This window comes from Myxocyprinus asiaticus, chromosome 22 (assembly GCF_019703515.2).
Source record: "Myxocyprinus asiaticus isolate MX2 ecotype Aquarium Trade chromosome 22, UBuf_Myxa_2, whole genome shotgun sequence".
In the NCBI taxonomy this organism is placed as follows: domain Eukaryota; kingdom Metazoa; phylum Chordata; class Actinopteri; order Cypriniformes; family Catostomidae; genus Myxocyprinus; species Myxocyprinus asiaticus.
The window spans coordinates 20094413-20118150 of record NC_059365.1 but is presented as its reverse complement, the minus strand read 5'-3'; the positions used below and the strand labels follow the sequence as shown (position 1 = coordinate 20118150).

At 37.5% G+C, this 23738-nt stretch overlaps 3 protein-coding genes and 1 non-coding gene across 11 annotated transcripts in view; 3 read left to right on the top strand and 1 right to left on the bottom strand.

The window, feature by feature from the left end:
- The first annotated feature begins 2765 nt into the window (after positions 1-2765).
- LOC127413281 (60S ribosomal protein L39) lies at positions 2766-5340 on the top strand. Its single transcript, XM_051650285.1, has 3 exons — positions 2766-2849; positions 3101-3204; positions 5127-5340. The coding sequence occupies exons 1-3, from the start codon at positions 2847-2849 to the stop codon at positions 5173-5175; spliced, it is 156 nt and encodes a 51-aa protein (XP_051506245.1). The 5' UTR covers positions 2766-2846; the 3' UTR covers positions 5176-5340.
- LOC127413482 (small nucleolar RNA SNORA69) lies at positions 3323-3457 on the top strand. Its single transcript, XR_007892600.1, has one exon. It is a non-coding gene; the product is annotated as a small nucleolar RNA SNORA69 (small nucleolar RNA).
- A 205-nt stretch (positions 5341-5545) lies between the features above and the next one.
- LOC127413276 (ankyrin repeat domain-containing protein SOWAHD-like) lies at positions 5546-7556 on the bottom strand. 2 transcript variants are annotated; one of them, XM_051650275.1, is made up of 2 exons: positions 7401-7556; positions 5546-6929 (listed from the first exon to the last, which is right to left on the bottom strand). In XM_051650275.1, the coding sequence occupies exon 2, from the start codon at positions 6824-6826 to the stop codon at positions 5735-5737; it is 1092 nt and encodes a 363-aa protein (XP_051506235.1). In that variant the 5' UTR covers positions 6827-6929; positions 7401-7556; the 3' UTR covers positions 5546-5734. The 2 variants fall into 2 exon arrangements, with proteins under 2 accessions (XP_051506235.1, XP_051506234.1); XM_051650274.1 differs by having other exon boundaries at positions 7371-7550.
- A 1975-nt stretch (positions 7557-9531) lies between these two features.
- The window catches only part of LOC127413271 (septin-6), a 35807-nt gene continuing 21600 nt past the window's right edge, over positions 9532-23738 (top strand). For all 7 annotated transcript variants that reach the window (XR_007892557.1, XR_007892558.1, XR_007892559.1 and 4 more), the window contains exons 1-5: positions 9532-9672; positions 11392-11506; positions 16475-16670; positions 18428-18614; positions 21845-22006. Coding sequence is in view for 4 of the 7 variants with exons in the window: in XM_051650265.1 (XP_051506225.1) it covers positions 9628-9672; positions 11392-11506; positions 16475-16670; positions 18428-18614; positions 21845-22006 (705 nt within the window). In the remaining 3 variants the exon portion in view is untranslated. The remainder of the gene's footprint in view (positions 9673-11391; positions 11507-16474; positions 16671-18427; positions 18615-21844; positions 22007-23738) is intronic.

The window sequence follows — 23738 nt, the reverse complement described above, 5'->3', positions numbered from 1 at the left end:
AATATTCAGGGTTCAATACAAGTTAAGCTCAATCGACAGCATTTGTGGCATAATATTGATTACCACAAAAATTAATTTTGACTTGCCCCTCCTTAAAAAAAAAAAAAAAGCAAAAATCTGGGTTCCAGTGAGGCACTTGCAATGGAAGTGAATGGAGCCAATCCGTAAATGTTAAAATACTGCCTGTTTTAGACACAAGACATAAACAATATGCGTGTTAACATGATTTTAGTTTGATAAAATCACTTAACCTTTTCTGTATTAAATTATAGCCAGGGTTGGGGAGTAACGGAATACATGTAACGGGATTACATATTTAAAATACAAAATATAAGTAACTGTATTCCACTACAGTTACAATTTAAATCATTGGTAATTAGAATACAGTTACATTCAAAAAGTATTTTGATTACTGAAGAGATTACATTTTATTGTCATTTGATTCATTTAATATTTAGTCCTTTCGGATGGAAAACATTTATACATATAAATGATGCGATCCAAAGTTCATTTGAACAGCGGTGAAACACTTTCTTATGATGTGTTATATTCATACGAGCAGACAGAGGAGTAAGTTTGAAGTAAGTTTGGAGCAGAAGAAATATAAATAAACCTTGTGTAAATTGTCAGCTTTATGCTAAGCTAAAATGCTATTTCTAGCCATTTTACATATACCAGGCAAAATCATATTTTTTTATCAAGAAAATTTACGTTGGATCATAATTTCTTTTTTTCTAGTAAGACCTTTGATATTAGGGCAAAAATTGTATTCTTGATAATAATTGTTGTATTGTTTTCCTGTAAAAATATCTATAAATCCTTAAAACAAGATCAATTTGATTTATCTTGTTTTAGAAACAACACCACAAAAGATATTTAGGTTTTTCAGAGAATGTATTTTTAACATGTGTATTTTGTCTTACTGTACTGGCAGAGTTTTTATATTAAAAACAAGTGAAAAAAAATCTACCAGTGCTGAAGAAGTAATCCAAAGTATTTAGAATACGTTACTGACCTTGAGTAATCTAACAAAATATGTTACAAATTACATTCTACAGCATGTATTCTGTAATCTGTAGTGTAATACATTTCAAAAGTAACCCTCCCAACCCTAGTTATAGCCAATTTTATGACTTTGTTGCCATGATGAAGTAATGTCATCAAACCTTAAAATAACTGTAAAAATTATGATATAAACAACTTAGTTAAAAAAATACATGAGTTTTATAAAAATGCTTTTATAAAAATAAGCTTCATATATCTGCCTTTGAAACCCTCCAAAAATTGGCCTCATTCACTTCCATTTTAAGTGCCTCACTGTAACTTCGATTTTTGCTTTTATTTAAAAAAAAAAAAAAAAAAAAATAGCTGTAACTGGTCCTGCTCAACCCACTCGGAGTGAGATTCGAACTGGGGTCTGCGGCATGGGAGGCGGGTGCGCTAACAAGGAGGCTTAAGGCTACAGCCCTTAGCATCAGTCACTAGTGTGCCTTTTGAGGCCAGGTGAGTGAGGTTTACACACTGCACAGCTACCTTACCAGCTGGCTACCGATACACCACAAATGCTGCCGATTGAGCTTAATTTGTATTGAACCCGGAAAATTCCTTTAAGCTAAATCGATGGCATTTGTGGCACAATGTTGATTACAACAAAAAATTATTTAGACTCATCCCTGCATTTTCTTTTTTTTTGGGGGGGGGGGGGGGGTTGGGGGGGATTTTCCCCCTTTTTCTCCCAATTTGGAATGCCCAATTCCCAATGCACTCTAAGTCCTGGTGGTCGCATAGTGATTCGCCTCAGTCTGGGTGGCGGAGGACGAATCCCAGTTGCCTCCGCGTCTGAGACAGTCAACCCACGCATCTTATCACGTGGCTTGTTGAGCGCGTTGCCACAGAGACATAGCACGTGTGGAGGCTTCACGCCATCCACCGCGGCAACCACGCTCAATTCACCATGCGCCCCACTGAGAACAAACCACATTATAGCGACCACGAGGAGGTTACCCCATGTGACTCTACCCTCCCTAGCAACCGGGCCAATTTGGCTGCTTAGGAGACCTGGCTGGAGTCACTCAGCATGATCCCTGCATTTTCTTTAAAAAAATCGAGGTTACAGTAAGGCACTTACAATGGAAGTGAATGGGGCCAATTTTTGGAGGCTTTAAAGGCAGAAATGTGAAGCTTATAATTGCATAAAAGTCTTACATTAATTCTTCTGTTAAAACTCAGATATTATTTGAGCTGTAGAATTGTTTAAATTGTCATTTTTGCAGAATGTTGTTACGTCATCATGGCAAACGAAGTTGTAAAATTAGATATAACTTTACACAGAAAAGGTTAGTAACTGATTTTATTGCACTAAAACCATGTTAACACGCATACCGTTTATGTATGTGCTTTTGAAACCGTGAGTATTTTTAACGTTTATGGACTTCCATTGTAAGTGCCTCACTGTAACCCAGATTATTTTATTAAATTTTAATTATTTTTACAGTAATCAACACTTTCACAAATGCTGTGGATTGAGCTTAACTTTCCTTTTACTTGACACAGCGTCTAAAAACGTGACGAGACGCTATAAAAACAGCGAAACGCGATTCAACGGTCACAGACGTCCGTCTAGATCATGTTTGCATAGAAAACTATTGAAAAACAGTGCAGTTGGACGCAAAAACAAGTTCAGTGTGAACTGCCCCTCATGGTGTAGACGCTTCGTGGATCCACTGGGTGTCGCTGTGACTAATAGGAGTAAGTTGATGTCCTAACGCGGATACACAACACTTACGTTTCCCATGATTCTTTCTCTTCTGCTACCGCCATACTGGTGAGCGGATTGCGATCTGAAAATGGTAAGTGTAAATCATAAAACATCGTAGAACTTGTAATAGCTGTCTTACATATATTTTCATATTTGTTTGTCAGATGAAGTCAGTAACTGGTGGGGTTAAATATTGAATGGATTAATATTCGGTAAATAGTTAAATCGAAATAAGATCGTTACCCCCACATCTCTCTTGAAAGGCACAGAAGACTCGTGAATTTAACCCATTACAAATGTTTGTCAGATTACTTGACGGAGTGCTTTACATTTTTTTTTCAGGCGTCACACAAGACTTTTAGAATTAAACGTTTCCTCGCCAAGAAGCAGAAACAGAACAGGCCGATCCCTCAGTGGATCAGGATGAAAACTGGCAACAAGATCAGGTATATTGTCATGGATGGATTAGTTGTGGTTTCTTTCTGCAGTACATATGTTTGTGTGTGGCCATAACTAGGCTATGTCATCATTTAAAGTGCCACTGTACCTTGTATCTTGTCCACGAAAGCAGGACGCAATTACAGTGCTAACTTTTGTGGTAGTACTGCCATTATCCTGCTGAGAGCATCCTCCTACTGTAGAGTCATGAGTGCTGTCATACCCCATATGACATGTACATGCTCTGTATTGGAGACAGATTATATAAGACCGTAATTGTGCAACTTTACTTGTTTAAGAATTAATGTAAAATGGACATTAAATATTAGGCTTTAGTAACTTAAAGGAATAGTTCACCCAAAAATGAAAATTTGCTGATAATTTACTCACTCTCCGGCCATCCAAGATGTATCTGAGTTTCTTTATTCATCAAAACAGAATTTAAGACTTTTTAATTTCAGGCCTCCTCTAAACAATGCAAGTGAATGTCCTCCATTTTTTTTGACGGTCCAAAATGCACATTTAGGGTGCATCAAAATAATCCACACGACTCCAGTCGACAAATAAAGGTATTCTGAACGCAAATGATTGATTATTTTGAGAAACAAAACAATACTTTTTAACTACAAATGTTCACTTCAGTACATCACTGTAACGCGCGCTCATAAGAGGTGACGTAAGCTCGTTGGTAAGGTCATGCGTCACGTGGAGGAGTCAGGAAGCACGTCATTGTTTACTTTTTTTTAATTATTATTATTTGGAAATTATTTTTTATTTTGCATTGTTTTGAAATTGTTTTGGTTTGTGAATTGCACAAGTTTCTCTTGTAAACAATGACGCGCTTCCTGACTCCACGTGATGTGACCTTACCAACGAGCTTACATCATCTCTTATGAGCATGCGTTTGTAGTTAGAAAGTATATAATTATTGTTTTGTTTCTAAATTATCAGCAAATTTTCATTTTTGGGTGAACTATTTCTTTAATGCATGTTTGCTGCTATTCAGTAAATTGCGATAGTGATATCAATGTACCCACTGTCGTCATATCCTTTTTATAAATTTCTATTGCAAATATTTTATATAAACATCTTATAAAGTGCAATCTTTTTGAAATCTTTAAAATCATTATGCATTAATTATAATTTAAAATCATGGAAATTTATTGGTGAAAATGTGTGAGAACCCTATGGTGTACTTGAATTAAATACTGCTGCCTTGAAGCGCACCTGGGAAGCTCGTACCTCCGAGTTGGGTATTCGTTACTATGACATTCAGGTGGGAACCAAAATACAGAAGATGCCAAATTTAAATACACGGTGACAGATGGCAAAAGCTAATTTTGTATTTACTGCTAAATAAACATAAGTGAAAAAATCTGCATCAGTTATACACCACATATATGATGACATATATAAATGCTTGGTATCTAACAAATTAAATTGCTTAAAACAAACCGCAAAGGGTGAGTCATTAGTTGACTATCATGTATAACATTAATATTATTGAAATAAAGTACAGAAGTTGAAATAATTTAGCAAAATCATTGCTTCCCTTCGTTCTTGTTGACACACCCCTTTCAACCTCTCAACTTGGAAACTCGAGTATCATCTAGCATTCCGACTTTCCCGCTGGTTAATACGTATTCGCTTGGTCATTCATGTGCTTGAAACTCGTAATTATGATTTTTCAGACACTCCACTTGAAGGACATATAATAGCTCACTTAAAATATTTATATACTAGAATTTTTTCTTCTTGTGTGTGTGTATATATAGTGCATAGAATTTTGTTTTGATGAGCTTTCAAGTGACGTGCTTGGTGTCGATCAGTTTGCTACCCTGAAACATGGTTGAACTTTTTTTTTTTTTTTTTTTTTCTCAGCATTTGCGTGGCCATGCTATTCTTAATTTCTGTACAATGCTATTTGCAGGTACAACTCCAAGAGGAGACACTGGAGAAGGACCAAGCTGGGGTTGTAAACACCGCTTACGTCAGCATCCCCCTCCGTCTGTTCCCTGCCAGGACCACCAACTCATCCAGACCTGGAGAGAAGCCATGTTATCTGGAACAGTAGTCTCTCTTTTGTACAGATATTCTGGTTATGTCCTTGCAATGCAATAAAAGATTTGTCATCGGAATCAGAATTATTTGGCCTTTTCCCTTTTGTGAGAATGCTTCTATTGATATTTATATAATGGGTGTTTTTGCAACAATGTTGTCCTGCACAAAAATTGTGGTTTTGCACACTGTTGCTCCTCTGTATACATGTGTAGGCACTTAGTGTCATGTTCTGAGCTTTTCGACTCATGCATACTGAGGACAATGTAAAATTATTATTGGTAAACAAAAGACTCTTGCATTTTGCTTTCTTTATTAAAGATATTTATAAAAAAGATGGCACACAGAGGCAAGCCATGTATCAGAAAGTACTTGACACATTGCCATTTCTACAGTAAGGCCCTCTGAAAAGATGCAACTAAATTGTAAAAGTGCAACTAAGGATTTTGGAGAAGTCAACTGCTGCATGCAAAAGGAAATTCAATTATCAAACTTTTCTTCAAGCAGACCAACATTGTATAATAGCCTTTTAAATGACCCAAATCGCCAGCGTGAATTTCTGCCTTCTGAACTGTCCACCGCAACTTTATTTTCTTGAGTGTGTTCTATTGGCTGTGCTTGACTCGCACTGTTGTTCATGTTCAAGTACCCTACAGTGTGTTCGTCATCCCAGGCTCCAAGAAGCTCCTTCATTTCCATAGGTGCATTGTGCTTAAGATATTGCCATGCTCTCTTCCCGCTGTAGTCCATAACATCTATATTGGCATTAAATGCACCAACCAAAAGCTTCACAACCATGTACTGGTTATGCATGGCAGCCACATGGAGAGGTGTTAGACCTCCACTGCCTCTCAAGTTCACATTCACTGGCAGTCCCTCCTTCTCAGCATGCTTGAGAAGTTGAATCAGTGTCTCGTCCTTTCCATTTTTGGCCAACCAGTGGAGAACTGTGTAACCACTGATAAAGTCTTTTCTGCTCAATAGGCTTGGATCTTCTGCAAGAAATTCCACAATAGTGTCATAATTCCCATCCACAGCAGAGAGCATCCAAGCGTGTTCCATGGGATCTAAAGCCCAGAGTGCACAGCTGTTGATAGTGTCGTTTACTCCATACGGTGCATTCTCCTCATGGTCGTTTGAGAATTCGCATGACTGTCTGGATGATAAAATGCTTGAAAATCCAGATCTGTTATTCAGTAACAACTCTTTTAAATACTTCTTACGCATAGCGGGGGTGAGAGAGCCCTTCTCGGAAGCATCAACTGATATTCTGCGGGAGGTGCAGCTGCCCGGTTCATTGACCTCCAGCTGTTTCTGAAGTCTGGATCTGCGTGTGGAGGCGCTAATCGAAGGAGATAAGGGTCGAAGACCCTGTCTAGAAAAGCGTTCTTCAAGATTTGAGCGGAACTGACTTGTTATCCTGTTTTTAGGGGAATCAGAATTACGTTCATCATTACCTGATGCTTTACAGTCTAAAACATTTGGTTCCTCTGAGGGAAATGCTGTTTCTCCCACAGGAGCATTTAAATGTTCCTCTGACCCGACGGGCGCACTGCTGGCCACCTCATGCATACCGGCAGATCCCCGGGAAGTTATTTTCCTCGCTCGTTTAGATAAGATAACTGGAGACGCTTACGTAACCAAAATAGAAGACCATCACCCACAAGGTTAGAATCTGGGAAAACATTTTAAAGTGGTTAAAATTGTAATGCTTCAAAGTAAAAATTATGACAAAATATTCGCGTTTTAATTTAATGTTTTGTAAAAAAAAAAAAAAGTTTTGGAAGACAATACACACATCAAGGCTACACAAATTGGAGGAAAAGTCCACATTGAAAAGAAACGAGCGTTTCTTCCTGATACATTTTGTTCCTCTTTTTGTACTTTCTTTTAAAAACAAAACATTCTCAGTGATAATCACTATCTTTTTTTTAATAATTTCTTTATATTGACAATTGCTGAAGTTAAGCCTCAGTTAATGTGTTACGTTTTCAGACATTCAGTAGTTGACGTTTGAACAGATTAAACTACATCGAACGTTGTCATTTACTGTACACCTTATTTTTAAGAGAATTATTAGTTCGTAAAAATGTGAATGAGATTAACCTATAGCTACCTCAGGTTAGAGCATCCGGTGCCGTCTCACCTGTTATCCCTCTCTTCCTTTAAATGATGTCTACACACAGACAGTTCAACCAAAGTTTTCTCCGGGCGTCACAAACCTCAGAGCGCCAACTTAAATTTCCGCTCTCTGAGAAGCAAAAATAGAGTTCTGTGTGTAACCGAAACTATTCGAGTGTGTTTTTCGTCATAATGGCCATTTCCGACATACTAGTACCCTCCCTTTTTATAGAGCTGCAGATACAAAGTTCAAATACCAGTTAATAATCAATAGCCTCTCTTGAAACCCGCGACACTTGCGACCATTCAGCTGGCTGATGGCACAGAGAAGGAAGTCAGGTATTATTTCCAAACACCCTACCTTATTTAATAATTATTTAATATGAAATCGAAATCTGTTTTATATTTCATACATAGGCAGGGCTTCCTCTTCATGGGAGGATTGTCAGCTTTAAAACAATCCACCTTAAAGTTAAAAAGAGAAAAAATATAAATACATTAATTTTTAACATTTAGCATCATATGCCATAGTAGAATTATAAAATCATAAAGAATTTCGCGAATACAACCCATCTTATGCGTGGACACGTTTACACATATACCCCCCCGCCCCCCATATTTAAAGGGATAGTTCAGCCATAAACGAAAATTCTCTCATTATTTACTCACCCTTATGCCATCCAAGATATGTATGATTTTCTTTCTTCTGCTGAACACAAACGAAGATTTTTAGAAGCATATCTCAGCTCTCTTGGTTTTTACAATGCAAGTGAATGATGGCCAGAACTTTGAAGGTCCAAAAAGCATATAAAGGCAGCATAAAAGTAATCCATAAGACTCCAGTGGTTTAATCCATATCTTCAGAAGATATTTTAAAGGTGTGGGTGAGAAACAGATCAATATTTAGGTCCTTTTTTTTACTATAAATCTCCACTTTCACTTTTGCATTCTTCTTTTGTTTTTGGTGATTCACATTCTTCGTGCGTATCGGCACCTACTAGGCAGAAAGGAGAGTTAATAGTAAAAAATAAATTAAATATTGATCTGTTTCTCACCCACACCTATCATATCGCTTCTGAATATATTGATTTAACCACAGGAGTCTGTATGGATTACTTTTATGCTGCCTTTATATGCTCATTGGACCTACATAGTTCTGGCCACCATTCAATTGCACTGTATGGATATAAAGAGCTGAGATATTTTTCTAAAAATCTTTGTGTTTTGCAGAAGAAAAAAAGTCACACACATCTGGGAGGGCATGAGGGTGAGTAAATAATGAGAGAATTAAAATTTTGGGGTAAACTATCCCTTTAAGCTATATGACATTTTAGTAACATTGTAATGTGTTTAAATGGGCTTTGGAAAATTAGGCCAGTATGGATTGTACGAATTAATGACTACTAAATAGTTATGTCACTAGGAATATGTTCCATAATTGTTTTTTAACTGGCCATCTATTTAAAGGTGCTGTAAGTGATTTTAGCCGTTCTGGAACTTCCACAAGACAAGTCCCCTCTTTCCAAATCACCACACTCCAAAGGGAGCGTTGAGACCTAGTGCGGTCTTCTCACGGTCTGCAAACACACCAGTAGCAAAATAGCGCCCTCAGCTGACAACTGTTATGAATCTGAATATGACATTGAACCTGAATGTTCCATGTCAACTACAACAGCAAGCAAAAAGCACATCAAAGCCTTCTGATTGGCTGATCAAAGAAGGTGTGCGCGGCCCGCGGTCACGTTTTTGTTTGCTGTTTACACAGTTTAGTGCTATCAGAGAGACCGATGAGATATTTCAGGACACTTATTTCAGTGATATCTTTCAGGGAGAATGAGCATTTTCTGCATACCATTCCATACAAAAATCGCTTACAGCACCTTTAAGCAATTTACAGTGCTTATGTATGACATTTAGCATCCATAACTGTAGTTGTTGGACCTGTAGAAATATGCGTTACAGCGGTTGAGCTGAATATGAGGTAGATTAAACCATTTAGTGAAACGGGGGTCACGTTGTGAGATTATGTTTTGATTACCATGAGTTTTTTGGTTGTAATTGTTATCAAACTATGCATATTTTTTATATTGGCTTATAGCGATATAGTCACAATTCAAGATCTATGCTATTTAAAAAAAACGAAGATAATTAGTGATGATTTCGGCATCAGTCATGAATGGTACAGTCCATCGTATCCGAGTTCTCTTCGCTGTGGCTCTGCGTGTGCGCTGCAGTTTCCTGTTGAAGTCTCGATGCTGGAAAGAACCATGGCGGCCACTGAGATAGCGCGACAAGCGGTAAGAGCACTTTTTCCATTTCAAAGATGTGCTATCGTTTTTACCGGACTGTATTGCTGAATTTGTGTCAGGCATTTGCTGTGACTTCTAGCATAACCCCAGTGTACCCTGTATTGTCATTTACTCGTCAACGTGATGGCCCATTATCATCAAACATATCAATTATGCAATATTAGAAACAACTGGTGCTGCGTTTGTGTACAAAATAAGGATATGTGTGTATTATTTAAAAAATATATATTTTTAAATCACACTTATCTCCATGCATTTATTTTGGGGAGGGATGGCTAATAGTAGAGGGCCAACAATAACGGACGAATTCCGGATTGAATTTTCACTTGTCAGAACAACCGTCTATTAAAAAAAAAAAAAAAAAAATCTATATAAACAAACAGTCACATTATCGATTGTCATGTTATCGTGAAAATGCACTTCATTAATGCGCGTTCCATACCGTTATATTTCATTACATTAACATCATTGTGTTTCCCTGCACGCTGGGCGTTGTCTATCATTTAGTAGTTCGTACATGCATGTCAGAAACTGACAAAAAAATAAAATACATTTTTTTTTTTTAGACTTTACTTTGTTGTAGCTTGTCTCACGTACATTCTGGCATCTCTTATTATGCGTTTACGCATCCAAGACGAGGCAGCAGGTTCAAGACCTAGACTGTTAGGATAACTGATAGTTCTGTCAATGTTTTAATCTTTACCATTTAAAGCATGATTTTGAGACTATATTTTCTAGCTACACAGAAACCAGTGGGTTCTTTCAGACATGATGAACCCCCTTTGGTCTCTTTACAGTTGTCTGTTTCTGGAATGTTGCACATGTTGGGAAGATTGAGACTGTTTGTTCAGTCAGTAAGATGCTCTTCACATAGTTGCCTGTTTATTATTTAAAGCTGATTTAGAAAGTACACTGTATTGTTATTTTGTCATAATTTATCTTCAATTATCTGGTCATCAGCTGCATTGATTGGCTATCAGTGAAAAGGATGCACTTTTGATTATCGTTTATTGAAATTTTACATAATGAAATGTTTCTATTTGAATAAAGGAACATTATTAGGTTGAATCCGAGCTGATTTAATGTTCAGCCTTCCTTACACTTGATTATTTTTGCAGAATCAAATGATAAGGCATGATGTATCTTAGCTTAGGTCACATGTGCAAACAGCCATTCACTAAAGGATATGCTGTAAATGTGGGCAAACAGCCTTTCCTGCCAGAGGTTTTTGCAGGCCAGGTGGCAGACCTGCTTGAACAATGGTACAGGACGTGCTTAAGGATAATAAGGCCTCAATTTGTCATGGCACCAGTTATTTGTGTTATGTTATTTACTACCACTGTGCTTCTGCAAGCGGTTTACGTGTCTCTTTGCCTGAATGTGGTTACAACAGTAGAGATGAAACAGGAAAGAGGAAGTGCACAGAACAGAACTTTTAAAATTTGTACCATAGCATTACAATGTATGTCAAAGACATTATCTGTGGCCTGTGTTTGAAATGAGGTAGATGTTATGTAGTTTTACTTGCCAAGTTTTCAGTTTTTTATTTTTTTACCTTATTTCTCGCATCATGTCTGTAGGCATGTACAATAACAATACTCTCCCTCTGCTGAGATTTAGTAAAAGTGCAAGAGATCTTTTTGATTAAAGCCATCTTGCTTGTTACATTTACCTATATGTTTTCATTTTATTTGATATTTTTATTAGGGAGAGGGTGCACGTGCTGTCCCGCTCTCTGGTCATGTGGGCTTCGACAGCATGCCAGACCAGCTGGTCAACAAATCCGTCAACCATGGCTTCTGCTTCAATATCCTCTGTGTTGGTAAGTGTGTCATGTGGGAGCTCCCTTTCTCCTTGGGGCAAAACTAACCATTTGCTTTGGTGTCTGTCACACCCCTCACTGTGAATGCATACTGATTCTCTCCTGTGACCCAGTTACTAAATACTGGTGCACTCATCGAGTGCAGTTGCAGGAACTTGTGATGATTATTTCATTCATACCCTGATTTCAAGCCTGACTTGCAAATAGGAGATAGGATTTTCTTCCCTTTTTCTCCTCAATTTGGAATGCCCAATTCCCAGTGCGCTCTAAGTCCTCGTGGTGGCGTAGTGACTCGCCTCAATCCGGGTGGCGGAGGACGAATCTCAGTTGCCTCCGTGTCTGAGACCGTCAATCCACGCATATTATCACGTGATTTGTTGAGCGCGTTACCGCGGAGACCTAGCGTGTGTGGTGGCTTCATGCTGTTCTCCGTGGCATACACGCACAACTCCCCACGTGCCCCACTGAGAGTGTGAACCACATTTTAGCGACCACGAGGAGGTTAACCCAGCGTGACTCTACCCACCCTAGCAACCGAGCCAACTGGTTGCTTAGGAGACCTGACTGGAGTCACTCAGCACGCCATGGATTTGAACTTGCGACTCCAGGTGTGGTAGTCAGTGTCTTTACTTGCTGAGCTTCCCAGGCCCCCAGGATTTGGTGTTTCTGATAAAAAGCTAACCAGTACGTCAAATAAATATGCAATATTGAGTGCATTTGCATGTACAATCGGACACCAATTATGCTTAAGCCAACAGCGTGTGTGGTTATGTTAGTCTTAGCCTCAGACGGCATGCCCACGGACTGCCCATAGTCTGTTCTCTAACCGTCTGAGGCATATAGCACACAAAACTGGAACACGCTTTCTCTATGAACTCAGCACAAATCTGACTGGCTGGTTCGATGGAACTTCCACTAGTGGACACACACAGGACATTTTATCAGTCCACGAGTGCATCTGGACTTTGAGCTGTGTAATTCTTCCTCTCCTCAGTCAGGCGCAAACTGCAGTGCTGCTCTCGTGCTTCATCATTAGAGTTTAATGTGACATCATGTTACGTTAAATGAGACCAAACGAAAATTTTTGTAGACAATTTTTTGGTAAATAGCTGCCGCTTGTACTCACGTTGATGACGTTATTGGACCGCGGTTCGGACCCAAAGAAAATGATGTGAACAGAGACCAGCACGGGAGGTGGAGGAAACGAACTCTGGTTCGGTCCAAGCAATCGAACCAAGTGTGATAGTTTTTTTTAAAGTTGCGCTCATGCGTTCGTGCTGTTCCAGCGCGAGCAGCAATCTCCTGACAGTTTAAATGGGCTGAATCACCTGCTTTGATTGTCATGAACTGACCATTATGATTTGTGAATTAGAGGAACTTTTGATCCTGATCCTGAAGTTTTGATTCTGGCTGATTGAATATGCGCTTCAGAGGAAGATATATGAAGAGTGCTTGACGAGAACAAATAGCTGGATTCTCGTGAGGTTCGTGAATTACATCTGTTTAAATGAGACATCTGCATATTTCCAGACAGTATATGATAGAAGTATGTTATTTGCCTTTTTTATCATTAGACAAAAAAGTTAAAAGTTACAGGGAAATGCAGAGGAGAGGATGACTGAAAATGTGTTTTAGATGAAGAAATACTGTATGAGTGCTTCATAGGTTGGTGGATTTCCTAAAGTTTTGTGAGGTTTGTTTATAACATCTGTTTAAACGAGATATACGCATATTTGCCGACAGCATATGATATTAGTTTCACTGATATTTGCATTTTTATCATTAGACCTTTGCCGCAGTCACAGTTCAGGCGAGACTATGGTTATGTAAATATCTTAAGTGGCTTTCCATTATTGGAGTGAGGTCATAAATGGTTTAAGCAAAACCCGATTGGCACCTATTATCCTGATTTCGCATTGCATGTAAACATCGAGGCTATACCGGTGTTCTTACCAATGTGCGCAAGTGTTGTGTGCATGCCAGTTTACATTTTGAAGTCAAAAGCAGAGAATAATCCGATGATTTCAAATCTCATGTAAAATCTTGCAATGTCAGATTTTTTTTTTTTTAAAGGAATAATGCAAGTTCGATACAAGTTAAGCTCAATCAAAAGCATTTGTGGCATCATATTGATTATGACAAAAATACATTTTGACTTGCCCCCTCCTTTTCTTTAAAACAAGCAAAAATCTGGGTTACATTGAGGCACTTACAATGGAAGCGAATGTGGCCAATCCGTAAACATTAAAATACTGCCTGTTTCAAACGTATAGCCATAAAACGTAAACATTATGTGTGTTAACATGATTTTAGTGTGATAAAATCGCCTACTTACCTTTTCTGAGCAAAGTTATAGCCAATTTTACAACTTCATTGCCATAACGATGTAATGTCAACAAACCCTAAAATGACTGGAGCCCCACAGGGCTGTGTTCTCAGCCCACTCCTGTATTCCCTGTACACACATGACTGTGTGGCAACACATAGCTCCAATACCATCATTAAGTTTGCTGATGACACGACGGTGGTAGGTCTGATCACTGACAATGATGAAACAGCCTACAGAGAGTTGGTGCACATTCTGACACACTGGTGTCAGGAGCACAACCTCTCCCTCAACGTCACTAAGACAAAGGAGCTTGTGGTGGACTTCAGAAGAAAAGACAGAGAACACAGCCCCATCACCATCAATGGAGCATCAGTGGAGAGAGTCAGCAGCTTTAAGTTCCTGGGTGTCCACATCACTGAGGAACTCACATGGTCCATCCACACTGAAGTCGTTGTGAAGAAGGCTCATCAGCGCCTCTTCTTCCTGAGACGGCTGAGGAAGTTTGGAATGAACCGCCACATCCTCACATGGTTCTACACCTGCACTGTAGAGAGCATCCTGACTGGCTGCATCTCCGCCTGGTATGGCAATAGCACAGCCCACAACCGCAAAGCACTGCAAAGGGTGGTGCGAACTGCCAGACACATCATCGGAGGTGAGCTTCCCTCCCTCCAGGACATATATACCAGGCGGTGTGTGAAAAAAGCTTGGAGGATCATCAGGGACTCCAGCCACCCGAGCCATGGGCTGTTCTCACTGCTACCATCAGGCAGGCGGTATCGCAGCATCAGGACCCGCACCAGCCGATTTCATGATAGCTTCTTCCCCCAAGCAATCAGACTTTTGAACTCTTGATCTCCCACGATCAAAATACATCAGCACTGCGCTTTATTACCCTTACTCTTACATCTCACACCGGACTGTCTTAAATTATATTATATTCTCTCTTAACAACTTACTATCAACCGACAGCCTGAATGTCATTACAGTACAATACAACCTACTGTACATTCTATATATACTATATATATATTTTTTGAATAATGTGTATCTATATTGTGTGTATTGTATATTGTACAGTGTATGTTATTATTTGTATATTGTGTTGTGTTAATTTGATGTTATTGTAAATTGGAATATGTCTCATCACTGTCACGACTACTATGTTGATCGGAACAGCACCCAAGAATTTCACACACCATTGCACTTGTGTATATGGCTGTATGACAATAAAAGTGATTTGATTTGACTGTAAAAATGACTTTTTAAACAACTTTACAGCTCAAATAATACGTTTTACCAGAAGAATTAATGTAAGTGCTTTTATAAAATTATAGGCTTCACATTTCTTACTTTAAATCCTCTGAAAATTGGCCCCATTCACTTCCATTGTAAGTACTTCACTGTAAGTTCAATTTTGCCTTTTTTTAAAGAAAAGGAGGAACGAGTAGAAACTCATTGATGAATCATATTTTTTTGTGTATTATTACTCTAAAGGTAGTTATTCATGAATTAAAATATTTTAATATTCTATTTGAAATGGAGTGCCTGAGAATTATTTTCTGCTAAAGTGGCACCATTTTTTTGAAATGTTTCGAAAACACAGCAAAAATCTTTTAAAACCTATTCTCCTCCCTCACCCACTGAACACTGAGTAATATTTTATTATAAATTGAATGTGATGCAGTATTTGTTATTAAATTGGTATTGATATTTGTTGTCTATTAAAAACAGAAATGTTGTAGCAAACCATGAAAATCAGACATATTATGCTGTCTCCAAATAAGAGGCATTAGTTGGAAGTATTTCAGATTCTTTGTTATCATCCCCTTTTATAAAGTACAGGGTATCTGCCAGTTTTTCTTCCCCTTTCCTTCCAAAGCTTTAAGGAGAAAACCATCAACTCTCTTGAAACTAACTTAAAAGTGAATTTGGCAAATGGGTTGGAACTCTTGTCAGGCCCATCTCCTCTCTTAATTCATAATTATTCATACGCAGGCACTGAATGCTTCTTGTTTAGTAAATGCAGAGTGCTTGGCATGCACCCGATTATTATCTGGAGAAGAGGGGAGATGTTTGTGATTCATATGTGATTCACCGTCAGCTTTGATTGCCTGAGCTGTTTGGAAGAATGCATCACTGTGTGATGTTACCTTTAATTAATTCAGTCTCAGGAATTTCATATCTTGTGAAAGCTACTGCTCAGCAGCAGTATGATTTAATCTGGATGGGAAATAGCTGCTTTATTTTTAGGCGTCAGAAGAGGCTCTTAGCTCATGCTTGTAGTAAAAAACAGAACAGGGGCTTGTGGGAACAGGATCTGCAGGCTGAGTTTATGAAGAAATGGCAAATGTTAGCTATCCATATAATTAACATTCTGGTGGCGTTGCATGATGTCCATTTCTACTGCGCTTGTGGTTGTCAGGAGAGCAAGAATGGGACCTGCAGGCAGACTGAGCCAGGATTTGCTTGAACGGCTTTTAGACTCTTACACACACATTATGGAGGTTAAATCTAAAGCATACACATATGCATGCACTTCTATATACATTTTTTTATCCAAACTATGTGAAATGCAATAAATTGTCAATTCAGATTGACAAAGAGTCTGGTAGCTTATTGTTGTCTGTTTGTTACAGGCGAGACGGGTTTAGGAAAGTCCACCCTCATGGACACCCTGTTCAACACCAAGTTTGAGGGTGAACCTACACAGCACAATCAGCCTGGAGTGCAGCTCAAATCCAACACATACGAGCTGCAGGAGAGCAACGTTCGCCTCAAGCTCAATGTTGTCAACACAGTAGGCTTTGGAGATCAGATCAATAAAGAGGACAGGTGAGATCTGCTTGTGGTAAAGTGTGAATTTATTCTCTATGTTTATCCTGAATGTTAGTTATAAGCTTCCATTGATGCATTGTACACTTGTAATTGACCTTGCCAAATTATCATTTGATTACATATGAAATATAGCCTACTTGCTATGAAATTGATGTTAATTTTTTCTTCATAGTTTTGATCCTTTTGAAGGTTTTACTTTAAGTGGTAATACAGTACACTTAATAAAAAAATATTATCTCATGGATATATTTAGACTTGTGTTTTCCAAGCTTTTTGATTTAATGATATTAAGATTTCCTTTTTCTTTTGGCCAAAAACAGCCTTGTGTGTTTCAAAATAAATCCCTTTTTTTTGGGACTTAATTTTTTGATGCATTTTTCAATAATAAAAACAAAACCTGTCACATAAAAATAGATTCTATTATTGTTGCTTTTCTTGTTCCCTGTCAAATGACACTTTTGTCTGTATTGCTCATTTTCGTATAGCGATTCAATGAAATTATGAAAACAGACATCCAGTGTTGTAGGATAAGGATGTGCCAGTAATGGAAGACGTTCATGGTTCAATGTTAACGGCTTAGATCCAACATCATTGTTCTTGTCAAGTTTTAATCTTGTTTAAGCGCAGCTTCGTTGAGACCAGATTTGTTATCCTGCTGACCAAAACTGATGTGATAGTCTTTAAAGGGATAGTTCACCCAAAAATGAAAATTCTCTCATCATTTACTCACCCTCATGCCATCCCAGATGTGTATGACTTTCTTCTGCTGAACACATAGAAGATTTTTAGAAGAATATCTCAGCTCTGTAGGTTCTTACAGGGCAAGTAAATGGTGGTCAGAACTTTGCAGGTCTAAAGAGTATATAAAGGCAGCATAAAAGTAATCCATACGACTCCCGTGGTTAAATCCATGTTTTCAGAAGTGATATGATAGATATGATAGATATGATATGATTGTATGGATTACTTTTATGCTGCCTTTATATGCTTTTTGGACCTTCAAAGTTCTGGCCACCTTTCACTTGCTTTTTATTGACCAACAGAGCTGAAATATTCTTCTAAAAATCGTCTATGTGTTCAACAGAAAAAAGAAAGTCATACACATCTGGGATGGCATGAGGGTGAGTAAAGGATGAGAGAATATTCATTTTTGGGTGAACTATCCCTTTAAGATTTAACTGATACAGCACATCATTAGTTGTGACAAGCTTTATTTTGCCTAAAGATGTGCTTTCATGGGTCTTGAGTTATTCAGCTATTTATAGATACCTCAAACATTAGCTTTTCCCCAAAAAATTCTGTGAAATGTAACTCTCTGTGGGCTTTCGGTAGATTTTAACACTAAACCTTTTGGTACCAGCATTACAGAAAATCGTTAAGAAACTTGACCAAGGCTGTGTAGCTACCATAGATGAGTTGGACATGTTGTTTGATTCTTAAATTATTACATTTGGTCCCTTTAGTCCTGAATATATGGTTACATCTTTGAACTTGACATCCATCCCAATCTCACAAAATGGCCTTGTATTGGTGAAAGCTCTTGTTTATTTGTAGCCATAATGCCTTCTTAGAAGCATTTTTTTTTTCTGTATCATGACTAAGTGTGCTTTATTGATCTGCAAGTGGATGCATACTTTGAAGTTTTAATCTAATCCCCAAAATATCTAATTTAGCTGTTAGGTTGTATTGTGTTTCCATTGGCTGTACATTTCCTTTTTAAATTTTATCCTTCATTTTCATTGTTCAACTTACAGTTACAAGTCTATTGTGGAGTTCATCGATGCTCAGTTTGAAGCATACCTTCAGGAGGAGCTGAAGATTAAACGCACCCTACACAGTTATCATGATACACGGATCCACGCCTGTCTTTATTTCATTGCCCCCACTGGACACTCCCTAAAGTCCCTTGACCTGGTTACAATGAAAAAGCTGGACAGTAAGGTTAGTGCCATTTGTTTCTTTTTGTGACTTTTTATTGTGGATTATTTATCTTGACCTTTTTGGCATATTTCCTCTAAAATAATCTAGTGGTGGTTGAAGTACCACAGTCATCCCATCCAATCAATAAGTAGAGTCAGATCCCAGAAACTGCTCAGAACTACCATTGTAGTTGCAGTGTCTAGTATAATCCTCACCGTAATGATTTCCTTCTTTTAATTATATACATAATGTTATAATTATTTGATTAATCCCTTATATAATCTCATTTAATACAAGTAAAAATCTCTTTTATATTTAGCTAAGCGTTGTGTTTGACTGTACAGAGCAGTTCATTTTTTAATCAGATGTGGGTTATTACACATTCAGCTGATGGCTGTGCTGTTTTTAATGTCATAGCAGCTGTGTAGATGAGTCAGTGAAAGTCACCTGTGTAATACTGCATTCTCTTTCATCTCTCTCTGTGCTTGCACAGGCTCCCTGAACAAAGATGCACTCTTAGATCAGATGCTGTGCCTAACAGTAGTCTCGTATGTGTGTGAAGAGTACTAAGACGGTGCCCAAACCCTTATTTAAAGTGCGTGTGTTTTACACTCACAGTACCTCGGTAGTAAATAACAGGAAACAGAGAAATCTTGAATCTAGTGGCCAGGCTGCTGAATACTATTATAGATGGAGGTGTGGGTTGCAGGAGTGTAAAAAAACTGGGTGGGATCAGAACACACCATGTGCGTTTGTGTGTGTGTGTGAGAGAGAGAGAAAATCATGAGTAGAGGAGAGGGTAACCAAGCAGAGATTATGTAAGCTGTCAGAGGTTTCTGTGGAATTCACTTTAATTGCATCAGCCTCTCTTAATAAAAAAAAAAAAAAAAATAAAAAAGAACAACACAAAAGGGAAGTGTTCTTGGCAGCAGTGTTGGGGAAGCTACTGTAGTAAACTGTCCCCATTAGTTTCAGCAATATAACTACTGTACAGTAAATCTACATCAAAAGTAGTTAGCTACACTACAACTACTATCAAATATCTACATTGAAGCTACTTAAAGAGGAAATACACTGGCGGCCATAAGTTTGGAATAATGTACAGATTTAGCTGTTTCGGAAGGAAATTGGTACTTTAATTCACCAAAGTGGCATTCAGCTGATCACAAAGTGTAGTCAGGACATTAATGATGTTAAAAACAGCACCATCACTATTTGAAAAAAGTCATTTTTGATCAAATCTAGACAGGCCTAATTTCCAGCCATCACTCCAACATCTTATCCTTGATTAATCATGCTAAATTGCTAATTTGGTACTAGAAAATCACTTGCCATTATATCAAACACAGTTAAAAGCTATTTGGTTCGTTAAATGAAGCTTAACATTGTCTTTTGTGTTTGTTTTTGAGTTGCCACAGTATGCAATAGACTGGCACGTCTTACGGTCAATATTAGGTCAAAAATGGCAAAAAAAGAAATGGCTTTCTCTAGAAACTCAGTCAATCATTGTTTTGAGGAATGAAGGCTATACAATGCTTGGAATTACCAAAAAACTGAAGATTTCATACAAAGGTGTACACTACAGTCTTCAAAGACAAAGGACAACTGGCTCTAACAAGGACAGAAAGTGATGTGGAAGGTGGGAAGAATTGCAAAGAAAAAGCCACTTTTGAAATAGAAAAACAAAAAGAAAAGGTTAGAGTGGGCAAAGAAACACAGACATCGGACAACAGATAATTGGAAAAGAGTGTTATGGATCTTAACCCCATTGAGCTTTTGTGGGATCAGCTAGACTGTAAGGTGCGTGAGAAGTGCCCTACAAGACAGACATCTATGGCAAGTGCTGCAGGAAGCGTGGGGTGAAATGTCACCTGAGTATCTGGACAAACTGACAGCTAGAATGCCAAGGATCTGCAAAGCTGTCAGTGCTGCACGTGGAGGATTTCTTGATGAAACTCTTTGAAGTAGTTGAAGTTCTGAATTTATTTTAATATTGTAATAGTAATTTTCACATTATTAATGTCTTGACTATATATTATGATCAGTTGAATGGCACTTTGGTGAATAAAAGTACCAATTTCTTTCCATAAGAGCAAAATCTGTACATTATTCCAAACTTTTGGCCACCAGTGTATATTTTAAAATATATATTGGTTGAGATAATATACTTATATTTAATATATATACTTATAGATAATATACTAATATATTTTATATTTATATAAATAATATATTTTATGATATAATTTATTTATTTTTACAAGCAGATTAGCATTGATCTGTCACAAAAACAAGGAGAACTTTCCAAACAAACCAAATCACTTAAATTATATTTTTAGTTTGTTATTCTCAAACTAGGGCTGCACAATATATCGAATTTATCGAAATATCACAAATGTATATATCGCAATATCATATCTCAAAGGCTTGCGATAACTGAATGATTTTAATAGAGGAACGTACAGTAACAGTAAGCACGTTAAACCAAAGCAGAAAGCGAGTCTACAGCAATCACTTCTGGACAATTTTTCAAAATAAAAGCCCCACATTTAATGAACTAAATTTGAAATTTATACAAACTTGAATTACAATGTAAAATTAAAAATTTTGCAAGACAAATTATTTTAGGATATCCCACAAGATGGTGAAATTAACTTTATATTCACAAATAACTGAAGATGAATTTTAATATCTGCTGCATAGGTAATGGTAAAACTGTACATATGATAAGTAGTCTTTATGCAATCTGGAGCAAAAGACAACTATCTTTGTGATCTCTGGTATAGATGGTCCTTTTTTATTCCAATAAACTTGATGTCATCGTAGGATTATCATATCGCATATCGAATTTTCCAACAACTTATTTCATATGGCATTTTTCCTCCATATTGTGCAGCCCTATCCCAAACACTGCTCAGCAGCCTTAAAGAACAAAATGTTTCTGTAATCAAAATGCCATTTATTCCATTTGCTCAGGCATGAAAAGACAGAGTCTATATTATCTTGGCTCTGCCAGATATTCTGTGGTTGTTCTGAGATGCTTGCATTCAGATTTTAAAATGTACTGCCTGACTAGGTGAGAGTTATCTGTCTGAAAAAAAGGGAAATGTTTTCTCACCAGATCTTTTTTGAGACTGTATATGTCAGTATGCACAGAAATCGTCCGACCACTGTTGTTCCAGGTTGCCGTCTTAATCTTACTCATGTAAATATCATGAATGTATTTAATTTATCATCACTGACAATTGCAGGTGAATATTATCCCCATCATTGCCAAATCTGATGCCATCTCAAAGAGTGAACTCGCCAAATTCAAGATCAAAATCACAAGTGAGCTGGTTAGCAATGGTGTCCAAATCTACCAGTTCCCTACTGATGATGAGACGGTGGCAGAGATCAACTCAACCATGAATGTAAGGAGCTTAAAGTTCATTTACTTGCATTCATTCCTGTTACATTCTATGAACAAGTTGTGCATTTCATGTAATGTTATTTACTATTGCCTATTTTGTATATACGTTGATGATCGATTAATAGATGAATTTATTTACCAAAACATGTTACATGCTTTCAAATTCTGATTAAAGTTAATTTTTATATTTTAATGGGAGCCACACTACATAACTTTGTGCTCTCTAGCGACATCTTTGATTGAAACTTAAAATTGTATGCAATTTGCTGAAGAATACATTGTCAGTCGTGTTCTGGCACTGCTCTTCTGGCAGATGAATCTCCCAATTTGAACCACCTGGACATCGGCTGTGTGTGATCATGCCTGGAGCCGGAGTCATAACATGCTATTTTCATGTTGATATAATGTTATACGATTAAACATTTTGAAATGGAAATCTTACTTGCTTTGAAGATAAACAACACTCTTATTTACATATTTGAATGAATTTTACACTTAAATCGCTTTTTTGACACTACACTCAAAGCACTTTTAAATAGAGAACAGGGGACTCTCCTCATCCACCACCAGTAGATCTTAATGATTATTCAAGTGTTTTATCTACTTCATTATTTTTATACTATATTGTCCAGCCTCAGTTACTACAATAGCATGTCTGTGTAATGCACACAATAACACGTAAACTAAAAACATAAAACGAGGATTCATTTATGATGGGGATAAAATATACTTTACTAAACATATAAATAATGTTTAAATATGCAATATAACAATTACAAGAAGTCAATTTCAGAAGTCATACTTATTAAACATGTCATAGTAACTTCACCAGGCAACATAGATACATCGCGAATGGTTAACACACGAGTAATGTTCGATTCATAAAAGCATGACAAACAATATAAGCTTCAACAACCCTAAAAGAAAACATATGCAAGCATTATATCAGGTAAACAGCTTTGCCAAACGGATAACAGATAAACATCCATCTAGACTACGATGAGTTCCTGAACTGTGTGAGTGTTACTGAACTGAGTTGAACAGCGTAGTTAGTTGAGATAGCCAGCACTTCTTCCCTGTGAGTGCGGACATGACGTAAGGACGCAAGGGTGAACATCATAAGCCAGCGATTTCATGCCAAATCAAACCCGACATCAAAAAATACAAATAATTTTTATAGGCTTACATTAGTGAATCCGGGTATGGTAAGGACATTGTTTTGAACACTGATGTTTTATGAACTCGATCATAATGGCAATTTGTTCATTTTTAACCAAAAAAGCTTATAAAGTGCAGATTTAAAGTTAAATGATGTTTGGATCAATTACAGAAACAAGAATAAAAATTATTTGTTGTTCTTCCAGTTGTAATTTACTTCCACATGGAATCAATCACAAATGAAATGTGTCCTGTTTTGAGGCAACAGGGTCATATTTTATGTTTCAGTGCTTGTCCAGTTTTAATTTCACATCAGTTATGAGCAGTGTAAGTGAGAGAGAGTCCATCTGGTGTCCAGCTTTCCTGCTTGTGTTTGCTCATAGGAAATGACCACAAAAGTAGAGGCATACATCATCTGTGTACTCTCACAACAAAGAGTTCTTACTGTGGGAATGACACACACACACACACACACAGAACAGGCTGACTGTATGAATACATAACAGCCAATAAATGAATGCCAATGCTTTGTTTCACCAAGCAGCCTGAGCATGTGGGGTTTCTAGGGGGTTATT